The sequence below is a fragment of the Cydia strobilella genome, chromosome 9, assembly GCF_947568885.1.
Source record: "Cydia strobilella chromosome 9, ilCydStro3.1, whole genome shotgun sequence".
Lineage (NCBI taxonomy): Eukaryota > Metazoa > Arthropoda > Insecta > Lepidoptera > Tortricidae > Cydia > Cydia strobilella.
This window is the reverse complement of record NC_086049.1, coordinates 14537762-14550180: the sequence shown is the minus strand read 5'-3', so window position 1 is coordinate 14550180 and position 12419 is coordinate 14537762. Positions and strand designations below refer to the sequence as shown.

The 12419-nt window shown below is 37.7% G+C and overlaps 1 protein-coding gene and 1 long non-coding RNA gene across 2 annotated transcripts in view; both read right to left on the bottom strand.

The window, feature by feature from the left end:
- Nucleotides 1-932: 932 nt before the first annotated feature.
- Nucleotides 933-3607, bottom strand: LOC134744430 (uncharacterized). Its single transcript, XR_010128087.1, has 2 exons — nucleotides 1294-3607; nucleotides 933-1127 (listed from the first exon to the last, which is right to left on the bottom strand). It is a non-coding gene; the product is annotated as an uncharacterized LOC134744430 (long non-coding RNA).
- A 1144-nt stretch (nucleotides 3608-4751) lies between these two features.
- The window catches only part of LOC134744416 (ras-related C3 botulinum toxin substrate 2), a 51320-nt gene continuing 43652 nt past the window's right edge, over nucleotides 4752-12419 (bottom strand). Inside the window, exons 2-6 of the mRNA XM_063678226.1 lie at nucleotides 10480-10551; nucleotides 8874-9054; nucleotides 6802-6936; nucleotides 6163-6320; nucleotides 4752-5311 (exon numbers count right to left, since the gene is read on the bottom strand). Of these exons, the coding sequence (XP_063534296.1) occupies nucleotides 6165-6320; nucleotides 6802-6936; nucleotides 8874-9054; nucleotides 10480-10551 (544 nt within the window). The 3' untranslated portion in view covers nucleotides 4752-5311; nucleotides 6163-6164. The remainder of the gene's footprint in view (nucleotides 5312-6162; nucleotides 6321-6801; nucleotides 6937-8873; nucleotides 9055-10479; nucleotides 10552-12419) is intronic.

The window sequence follows — 12419 nt, the reverse complement described above, 5'->3', positions numbered from 1 at the left end:
GAGGGATGTGGTGACCGGTTTATAGAGAACTCGATTGGTTCGTTTGCCTTGTTAAGCGAAGGTCATATTAAAATGGCACGCGCTTCTGTTTCCATGTGGTATTTATCAACATTGGTTACAGTGGAATTCGTTGAATTGAATGTCGATCATGTCGATGCGACTACGCAAGACACAGTTCTTGTTATTGATAACGTCGTAATTGAGGTTTACAAATGGTCAGTTAACAGTCATCAGTAGTATATAACCTTCGGTTGTACCTTGATTTGCAGAAAATTGTTTAATAGAATGTTGTGTTGTGTTGGTTCGCAGAATTTTCATTTCATAGAAAACATATTTTTTCACAAAGGGTCGCAGTTCCAACCTAACCTACTTTTCTGTTAGACCTAATGGGTTCTACACAATGACCTTTTAGCTGTACCTAAATAGTTAACGGTTTTTGAAAAAAAAATAGTTTGAAAGGAAAATTCTGCGAAACATTACATTTTATAAAACAATTTTCTGTGAAAGAAGCGGACACACTTGCGCGTTCCAGGGTTAGCTAACAGGGTTAACAGTATCTATAGTTTAAGGGCCACTTGTGCCAGCCAGGGTTAGCCCATTATCCCGGGGTTAATCGGGTTAACCAGGTTGCAGATATGAGGTTGAGTAAGTATAGCGACGATATGTAATTTGGGCACGCGAGCTGAAAGCGAGCGAACAATAAGAAAGCCGATGTGTGTAATGACCAATGCACACGTGTTTCATACGACTTTTTCGACACACTTGCGAGGGACAAAAACGAAAAGCAATAATAACATGAAACATGGCATGAAGTTCCGTGTTATTTCAGCTTGTCGTTGTAAAATGAGAGTGTAACTTCGATTTTCGATTGTATGGGAGCGTGTTTTGCGTAAGTACCTAAAGTAGTATAAGTACAAAATAAAACAAACATCTGAACAGTTAATATAAATATATTTTGAATTATTCAGAGGCTTTACAATATTTGGAAGAATTACTTCGACAGCGTTACGCCTAACCAACCCGAGTTCATTTGTATACAAAAATAATTATAATATAGCAGTTACCTGAAAGCAGATACAAGGAATACATCGACTAACATGGACTGGGTTACAGTGGCGTGAACCAATCTAGGCGAGGGCGAAAACCACATCTGCGAGGCCCTTTTCAATGTGTTTTCCCGAGGTAATAAAAAGGTTGGCTTTGCGAGGCCCCCCTAAGTGCGAGGCCGTGAGCGAAGGCCCCATTCGCCCACGCCTAGCTACGCCACTGCCGAGTTATACAAATCATTTACACATTAGGACTTGAAACAATTTACCAATTATTTCTAACATCAATAAAGAAGACGAACATCAAAACTTACTTTTAAAATAACATTGTTACGTAAAATGATGGTTTGAATAATATTAACCCTTTTATTTGAAGGATTAAGATTAGTAAAAATCAAAAACTGAGGCTGATGTTACTAAATATCATAATAATGCCTTTAGATACAATAATGCTATGTTCCATCCTTATCTAACTGGTCTATACCGAAAAGGACGTATGCTAAATTAATACATTGCACGAATGTATTTCTTCATTCTTATTGCCTCATACTTAAAGTCCATTTTAAAAATCAAACCGTATTTCTGAATTGCTTTAACTAGAATAGTCAGCAAGTATTGGTTTGACAGTTATGTTCCATAAGAAATTACATATAAATTAAACATTAACATTTTAAAATCATTAAACAAAGCGAATACTTAGTAAGTTTCTCTTAAAATTTAGTTACTTATATATTACATAAAAAATGCGTCAAAGCCCGTCTAAAAATGATTCTACACAATCATATTATAAAAAATGCGCCGCCATCGGTGCTCTGCTTAAAATTTTTATTTGTTGCTATATTACGTTATTTACATGATGATCCTTCTAAATATTTGCATCTGAACAATACATTAAAATCTTACAGCTATGTTGCATTATTTTGTGCAATTGTTGCTGCTCGTACAGTCGCCGTCAGATATATCGGAGCGGCCGAGGTGCTCAAAAATATCTGAACACGCCTTGACAGTAGAGGCGTGTTCAGATATTTGTGACCACCTCGACCGCTCTGATATATCTGATGGCGACTTTACTGGACTATCTCAGACTAAACCACTCCGAAAACCTTTTTATTAAAACATTTCATGGTTATATTTATTACGGGAGTGATATTTATTACTTTAATTTCAACGCTAATAACGAATCCGTAATTTTAGAGGCCTACAGTATAAAAGTAACCATAAAACAGGTTGTAACTGGCAACATTTTCTTACTAAGCATTAACAATTACACAAACTAAACGCCTTACTTTACTTACACATTACATGTTCCGGGGATTCAGGCTGTAATTAACCTAGTGCCACTGAGGCCTAGAGAGACCTAGAGGCCTAGACCTAATGTAACTGAGACCTATGTGAAATTAGGCGTAAGAGGTAAAATAAGCCGTGACTATAAAAGCAGTCAATTAAAGCCTAAATCCATCATCACATTTAGTGAAAACCAATGGCTTTCGAATACATATACGAAAAATAAAATGGGAAAAATGTAAACTTAATGTTTTTTCCATTCAGTTAGTACTACTTGGATAGAAGGATTAATGCATTTCTTTAAAAAAAAGTTTAAAAATCTGTCAAAAAGCTTTATGTTTACATTTGACCCGTTAAAACAGTGACTGAATCGCCTATTTATACATTAAATCGCTCGAAGAATGGCGAACCTATGAAAGTTGTTGCTAAACTAGTTGTGCGATATTTCACAAGACCGGCTGCACTTCTTAGCACGTTCAATTCATTTGACGATAATTTATATCTATAGGCACATTCTACAGTACAAAAGAGTTCATGTTTTACTAGAGAATCTTACGAATATTCTATAAAAAGATAATAAACGTAGATAGGGAAAATAGATTCGTTCACTAACCGTCTCGTGTGATGCGGAAGGGTCCTGGATTTTCCCCAGGCTACCATCCCCCCACACAGTCTTACCGCTTTAATTACCGTAGTGTAATAGCCTAAGACAGGTTAAAAAAAAACGTTCACTAACTAAATCCATAAATTATGACGAGGATGCGTGTGATAGTTTAATTAGTATTTTTTTAATTGACCAGGTAAATCCATATAATATTCCGTGACTCAGACTTGGCATTCAATTTCCTAATTTACAATTAGCTTTTCTTACTATTTATTGATATTAACTAAATGTTAAATAGCTAATTTTTAAATTGTAGACCTTTTATATATGCCCATAAAATATAAATTATCCTCTTTCATACAATCAATCCCACTGTCGCCTTATAGTCGTAATATTAGTTAAAAACTATTTTTGTATAATTACCTATTCGCACATGTATCGTACAACGTTTTACAGCACATATGGCCCTTTTAATTTTCGACATAGTCACGTAATGTGCCAATTATCGCACTAGTGCGGTAAAGTAGCTCCATATGTACTGTAAAGGGCATGTTGTCTTAGTGGATAGATTGAAAATTATCCCAATTTAAACCTTTTGCATATTTCTTTTATTTAGAGTCGATAAAAAATTTCACAATATTAGAAATTTAGTGTAGAAATTCAACACAATTTTAAAGTAGGTTTTCCCGAGGGGCTACAGTATGGGGTTCTTCAAAAAAGGAGTGTACAGGTTTTTAAAGGGTCGGCAACGCGCGTGTAATATCTCTGGTGTTGCAGGCGTTCATAGGCTACGGTAACTGCTTACCATCAGGCGGGCCGTATGCTTGATTGCCACCGACGTGGTATAAAAAAAAAAAAAAAAAAGTAACTTGGTCGAAATTTCATTTCTAATGTATTATACCAAAACTGGCTAAACCGATGGGTTAACCTCAGTATCTATCTTGTCACGGGCCTCTTCTTTGTTACAACAGTTTACAATTAAACGCAAAAAACATAACTTTTAAACAGCTATAAGTCGGCAGTGGGACACTTTTACATCTAGCTACGCAATTCCAACGATATGTATCTAACGTATGTCACACGAGAGTGCTTCGAGCTGACTTCCATCAAACTAACTTAACATGTAACCGCATGGTTAGCGGAACACTTAGGAAATATCACTAGTTTGAGTCTGCCTGTCTGTAATAAAAACTGTTGAAGTTGTAGGCTCGGTTTTATAAACATTTAAGACATGTAAAATTAATCGAATTTAAACTGCCGTGAGTCATACTAAATTACGTGGGTTAAACCGTTTGTGTAATATTAATATTGATTTCTAGAATTAAATTCATATTTGAGTCATTTTGGCAACATGTTTTCATAGCATCAGGGGCCCTTGATAGTAAAAAAAAAAGTCATATGACTGATGATAGTTTTTAGGGTTCCGTACCCAAAGGGTAAAAACGGGACCCTATTACTAAGACTCCGCTGTCTGTCTGTCACCAGGCTGTATCTCATGAACCGTGATAGCTAGACAGTTGAAATTTTCACAGATGATGTATTTCTGCTGCCGCTATAGCAACAAATACTAAAAACAGAATAATATAAATATTTAAATGGGGCTCCCATACAACAAACGTGATTTTTTTTGCTGTTTTTTTCCGTATTGGTACGGAACCCTTCGTGCGCGAGTCCGACTCGCACTTGGCCGGTTTTTACTATTCATAAAGCACATGCTTTGGTATTTCAGAGCGATATAAAGTCTAAGAAAGGTTTATAAAACCGTGCCGTAGTCTAATATTTAGAAGACTACGCAAAGAAGATTTGCTGGTACCATCTTGATTGGATTGTCTAAAGGTAAAATATAGTATATTAGTCAGATTAGCTTTAATGGAAGTCATTTGATTAATTTTTAACTACTTTAATACACAATGAATACAAATGTTAACTTCTTAACGAATACTGTACTTATACCCACTACGTTGAAACAGGCGAGAACAAAAATAAATCATCACAATCGAAAAATATAATCTCTGCCTAACAAAAAATTTAACAATTCCAAACGTAAATTCATGAAACAATTTGTACCGAAGCAATTTATTAACAAATGTAGGAATGTAACTTTTAATGTAAAGCAAAGAACGCGTCAAGAGTAAAGCACCCAATAGTGAGTTGTTCCGAATTTATAAAAACAGTTATATATAATAGGGATGACACACACCGACCCACGTTACATTTAGTATGCGTTAACAGTAAACTAACATGTATGTATGTGTATTGCAGTCCACTTTATATACCTACAGCACTTGTGTCAAGCGACGCGACGGTTGCGCTGCAGAAGCCATGCCGTGCTGGTCGCACACTGCAAGTGCACACTGGCACCGCTGTCTACGCGAATCTGAAAACATAATCATTATCTTGTCCAGTTAAATATTTCCAAAAAATTAGGTTAACCCTTTATCCAGCGGAAGTTAAAATAGAACAAATTTTAATTCTGTTGTGAGTCAGAAATGACTATAATGTTTGATATACAAATACAAATCTTTATTTATAACGCCGAAGTTACTAGTCACAATAATCACAATAGGTACAAATGTAAACCAATATATCAAACGAAATTATTCATATATATTACCAGATAATGGTGATTAAAAGCTGCAAACCCCCTTGAAATTCAAGTCACCAAATCATATAATAATTTCTGGGTTTAATAATGTTTTGAGTATTCGACCTCTCTCGCTTTGTCTAAAACAAAAACCGAAATTCTCTGTATCATTGCAATATACCCAGCGTAGAAGCGCTCTTGATGAATAGTGAGCTAAGGTGTTGTGGACATTGACCCGCCATTTCCTATCTCTATCGCACGCGAATAATTATATTGCTGCCCCCTTCGCACAGCGGCATAGACTGCTGGCATCTTTCATGCACTGTTGTAGATGTAGATGTAGATTCGCGTTCTCGGACGATAGTGTAAAAACCCGTAAACCCATTTTGAAAACGCTCGTCTCATTGATCGAGATACGTACGAAACATCAGGCACGTGAATCCCGGTCGAATCTCTCCAATAACTTCTGTAACGACTACGTATACTTTACTGTAAGTACCAGAAACTATTGAGTGTTCAAAAGTACGCTCGGCTTTGCGAGCCATAACAGAGCTTACGTTCTCAACTAGCTAGGATTACCGTCACCGGTCATGGCGTGGGTATCAGAACACTGACTGCAAGGTTGTCTGTCTGTATGTACGCACCTCTACAGCAGGCTACAGGCGCGCCTCTTCTTGACGGGCGGCACGGGGCACAGCACAGCGCGGATGGCCTCGTCGAAGACGGTCTTGAGGCCTTTCTGTGTCAGCGCGCTGCACTCCAGGTACTTCACGGCGTTGATCTCCTTAGACATACTTAGCCCCTGCAACACAAAACATTAGGATTTTAGAACTGGTTAAACCGTCTATAGAACGGTGAAAAATATAGCAGAACTACGGCCATAAAAGGCATCTATAGGCGAGGAAAAATCTCAATTGGCCCAGATTTGACATTTTATAGAAGAAATGGTTAACGTGCGAGTTTGAGCCTTCAGCCTCAGCTCCGAGATTTCGGCCCTACGTGGAGCTTGGCTTTCGGCCTTTGCAGGTACTCGGTTCTCACTGTCGGGACTTTTCTTATTAGGACACTTTTCCATTAGTTAGGCCATGTCCGTCTTTGGCCCTCCCGCAGCGTGTTCCAGAATCTGAACGGTTGGAAAATGTCAGGATAGAAGGGAAAGAGGGATTAAACTAAAGTTTTGGTCTCCAGTTGGGTAGACTACAAGTACTGCAACATTAAATCCTTTAGTTGACTCGTACGGCCTCAATCGAAGACCAAGGTCTAATAAAAAACTAATAAAATACCTGTGGGTAGGTGATGGGCGCGAGTTTCTTGTCCTTAAGCTTCTCGATGGTGTCCTTGTCCTCGCGCAGGTCGAGCTTGGTGCCGACCAGGATGATGGGCGTTGACGGGCAGTGATGCCTCACTTCTGGGAACCACTGGAACACAAACAGGTATCATTAGACACGGGCACTGATAGTCGAAAGAGGCGTGGGGCTTACGATAGCTGAGGTTAGAAGTTAGAACGCCGGCCAGTAACAAGTATCTCGGAAATTGTGTTAGAAATATCACTTGGTATATCTCTCTTCGTTAAAGGAATACATGGTGACTCGTAACTTGTCGAATCGCTTCATGAATCATTGGCGAAAAAAATCAAAGCAGTCAGACGTCCCAAATCCGTACTGGCTAACGAAGGGACTATAGATCAAACCATTTATTAAGAGGGAGCCACGTGGCCTAACCAAGATTGCAGAAGGCCCCGCTCTTCCATAATTTGAAGGGGTACAACCAAAATATAATTTAATAAATTAATATGTTACAAGTTACAATATGTTACTTATTATTTACTATAAGACATTTGTATGTATGTTTGTATGTTTTTTCTTTATGCATTATGTTGTGGCGTTAATAAATAAAATATATTTTCTTCCTTTCTTTCAGGTCAGGAAGCGAGCAAAGTAATTATAACTGAAAGGAAGTAATCAAAGTTTCTTTTTACTTACAACGAACTAACTTAACTAATCCAAAGGTACGGCGCATCAAATATCCAATGACTCCAATTACTTCCGAATTCGAGCATAAAATATTTAAGTTGCTGCGTTCAAACGTAATGTGAAAGACAGACAGACAACGAGGTGATGAAAAGGGTCCGTTTTGTCAATTCTGGTAATAAAGGGGACACTAAACAAAGGTGTTTAAATTTTGTTCACACGAGTTCAATTAGCTAACAAGATTAACAGTTTATATTTTTCAGATTCTTTAGTTTCGTGAAATTCGTGAAACTCAATCAGTTGGTTCATTAGAAGCTACAAATGTTTAATGTGTTTTGATTGTCGATTAACATTTACATTATAGGTATAGTTACATTTACAGTTTCTTACTTAATGTTCCTTGTGTTTTGAGCAATGTAGTGTTTTACGATCCGTCATAAAACGATCGAACATTAAGATAATCTGTTGAGCGTCTCAGCAGAAATATAAAGATCATGCAGCATCTGACATGCGTCATGGAATCAATTTCTACTTGAGATATTATGAATCATTCTTTCAACGAGGAAACAGTGATTCATGAATCGTTGACACTTGATTTATATTATTTTATTATATTAAAACCAGTAAAGACAACTTCAATGCTTTTACCACAGACTAACAATATCACACATTTACCGTTTAGGTACTGACATTAATAAATGATTGGTAATTTAATGATTAATGTTAATAGCATCAGTAGTTTCGTTAATACGACGCCACCAATATTTACATTGTTTTTATAAGTTTAGTGAGCGTTTTACGTTTTACTCGTTTCTCATTGCATAAGCTTTAAAAACTGAGCACAGTTAACGACATTACTGAATAGGTACTAATATTTTATGCATACACGAAGATGGTAGCATTTACAATACAATCTGTGGAAAACTGCGCTCTTACGATGAAAGGGTTGGGGCAGAATTAAGGACAAATATGTTACACTAAAATCTAACAAACACTATTTTGAAAAGATCTAGTTTTAGCTATCGTAAGTTTTAGCTTTAGTAATCATAGCAACCTGTGCTAAACTCTGATACTCGGTATGTAGCCTAAATATAACGAAACGATTTGCACCTGGAGAGTTGCCGACTAGCCGTGTCAGGATGTTAGTTACCTTAGTGCGCACGTTCTCGAAGGAGGCGGGGTCGACGAGCGAGAAGTATATGAGGAACACGTCAGTCTGTGGGTAGGAGAGATCGGAGTGTCGTAGCCGTGTCAGGATGTTGGTTACCTTAGCGTGCACGTTCTCGAAGGAGGCGAAGTTGACGAGCGAGAAGCATATGAGGAACACGTCCGTCTGTGGGTAGGAGAGGTCGGCCCTGGCGTAGCCGTGTCAGGATGTTGGTTACCTTAGCGCGCACGTTCTCGAAGGAGGCGGGGTTGACGAGCGAGAAGCATATGAGGAACACATCCGTTTGTGGGTAGGAGAGCGGTCGGAGTCTGTCGTAGTCCTCCTGACCCGCCGTATCCCAGAGCCCCAGGTTGATAGGTTTGCCATCTACCATCACATTGGCTGAGTAGTTGTCGAATCTGAAATTGTACGTATATTTTGATTAGTATGATTTGAGATTAAATTATCCGCACCACCTTTTCCAGCATGAAAATTATAGCTTAACTAGTGACCCGCCCCGGCTTCGCACGGGATACACAAAACCTTTACAAATTATACACTAAAACCTTCCTCAAGAATTACTATTGATAGGTAAGAACCGCATCAAAATCCGTTGCGTAATTTTAGATCTAAGCATATATAGGGACAGACAGACAGCGAAAAGCGACTTTGTTTTATACTATGGAGTGATTGGCGGACTTTGAATTGGGGTGATTTGTTGACACAAATAAATAGATATGCTGGGACTCGAGTCTATAGATAAAATTATTGCCGCCGTTGTGAATATTAATAATGAGTAAAAATCGTTAAAGGTTAAATCAGTGTATAGATAAATTTAATAAAGTAATTAAAATGCAAGGGTAAGTCCCATTATGTAGGTATGCATCCAATTTTAATGACCGAGTATTGGCAGTCGTTATCATTTACAGTTACTCATTGTTCACCGTTTAATCAGGCTAATAAGTACTTCAGCGAACAATGGATCGGTTTACTATGGAGGCTATAATTATTATAAATATGAGAAGATCGGCCCAGCGTACAAGAAAAATATTGTAACTAGTGGTTCATACACTTTTAACACGGTTGAAATGGGTGTATATTTTGTGTACAGATTTCTTACCTCTGCGGTGGTTTTAAAGTTTTAAATTTTAAAGTTTCCTGGACTTTTCTACCATCGATTAAACTGATAATGATAACCCTTCTTCTTATCAACTCAACTCCCTGGAGATCGAGGTGCTAATATGTGCCGTTGTTAGACAAAGGGTAGCACCAGGGACCGGCCCGGTATTCCCTTGGAGGGTTTTTGAAGGGGTATTTCGTAAGGCATTGCTTACCAAAGCTGTTGCCAACTGAAACCTTTTCATTTGACTTTTAAAGCGCTTCATAATACGGGTAAGCTGATACCCGTCTCTTTAGCGCTAACTTCTTGAAGGGGTATCGATTATAAATTATAACGCTTATGCCATTTTCAAGTTTCTATTCGTAAAAATATAATCAAATATTGTTTATTTATGTTTATAGTGAAGGACTCTGTGTCTACTAAACGCGTTGACAGCACGAGATGTCATATTTTTTTGAATTAGGAAGGCGATTTTAGCGATATATCTGAAAGGGAAACCCATTCCTAGAGCTAAGTTAAATGAACGCATGAGCAATTCAAAGGGAAAGCCAATCGTTGGGGCTATTGGATAAACGACTAAGCCAAAAGCTTTTTTCCGGGAATGGGTGGACGGGTACCACGGCATCTGTTTTAAACAGAAACACTCCATATTTCGTACTATTTTTACACTTACTATTATACTAGTTTTTATAATAGTGTAACATAAAATACCATGCATACTTACACTGTTGGTATGTATTCTCCGGGGAAGGCGTTTGTCGTGTAACTGATGAGCAGGCATGTTTTACCGACGGCTCTGCGGACAAAAGAGGAATATATTAAAAAAACGGGGCAAACGAAAATGCTTGGAACTAGAACACTGAATAATATTATCAGAGGTTGACCTGCAGAATAATAAGAATACACTACAGCACATCCGCTTCCCTTAGGACTACAATACACAGAATATAACCGAGCGCCCTATAGAGAGCCCGAGAGCTATAATAAGAGCTTCTCAAATTTTGTCCATCTTTCTTTCGTATTTAATCATAAGTTTAAATAAATAAGTATTATAGGACATTCTTACGCAGATTCACTAAGTCCCACAGTAAGCTCAAGAAGGCTTGTGTTGTGGGTACTCAGACAACCAATATATATAAATTTAAAAGTGGAAAAATTACTGCCTTGGGAGAGACTTGATCCAGAGGCCGTGAGTTCAAGTCTCACCCAACGCAGTAACTTTTCCACTTTTAATTTATTCGAAGCTTAATAGCATCGATCGCAGACGTTTCTGCTTGTTAAAAATTAATTTAGCAATATATATAATATACAGATACATAAATACATAGAAAACACCCAAGACTCAGGAACAAATATCCGTGCTGCGTAACGAATGCCCTTACCGGGATTCGAACCCAGGACCATCGGCTTCACAGGCAGGGTCACTACCCACTAGACCAGACCAGTCGTCAAGTTTAATGGTTGTTTCAGATATAAAATTTCATAAAAAAAAGGTGTTAATTTTAATTGTACTGCACAATATTGTCGATATTTGTAGACGCTGGTTGTTAATGATATTTCAGAATCAAGTAATTTTTACGAAATATGTACAATTCAAGCTACGTTTGTATGAAGGTAGTTTTACGGATGTTAGATTAATTCGCCAAAAGGATTAAAAATAAGACCGGCCAAGTGCGAGTCGGGCTCGCGCACCGAGGGTTCCGTACTTTTTAGTATTTGTTGTTATAGCGGCAACAGAAATACATCATCTGTGAAAATTTCAACTGTCTAGCTATCACGGTTTATGAGATACAGCCTGGTGACAGACAGACAGACGGACAGCGGAGTCTTAGTAATAGGGTCCCGTTTTTACCCTTTGGGTACGGACGAACCCTATAAAGGGCACAAAATCATTCTTTATAAATATACAATAAATACAGGTCTGCTAGGTTCTTTCCAAAGCATAAAATGATACATAGCATAACCGTCGATTCCTCGTAGCCTTCGCAGGTTCTTATGTTTGAACAAGCTGCACAACTTGATGAAGAGAATACCTAACTAAGAAAATATCATAAACCAACCCCTTAGAGAATCGGTACCTGATATACAGCGTGATATTTTAATATAATCAGCCTCCGTTGCCAAGGGAGTTCCTTGAGAATCTTGAGACGTAATATTATGCAGTGCAACTGCACAAAGGAAATACCGCCCCCGTGCAAACTTAACCTACAAAGGTGCACTTTATCCACGGTGTATAAAGTTATGAAGAGTCAAATGCAACATAGTTGACGAAGTATTAAAGGAAAATTTGCAGATAACAATATGTTTCTAAAATTTGCTTCTAAAATTTTTAGAGACGTTAGCTTTGTCCAGGCAGCAGCTGGAGTAGTTACTGACTACTCGTACTCATGGCATGATTAATACTGATACGTACTTCTTTTGTTTTAAATCAGTCGTAAACATGATTGGAGCTTCAATAGTACGTGTGCGTTTTGAAAATTTTGTTCGCTACTTCATTCAGCTGCCGATTGTCATGATATTCATGTACATTATTTCGTTACTAACTATATATCGCTCATTTTTCAGACATTTTCTGATGGTGAAATGGTGGCACAAACCAGATTTATTACAATAAAAAAAAAATCGTTTATGCAGCTTGTGCCGAAGGTGTTAAAGTTTGTTTTC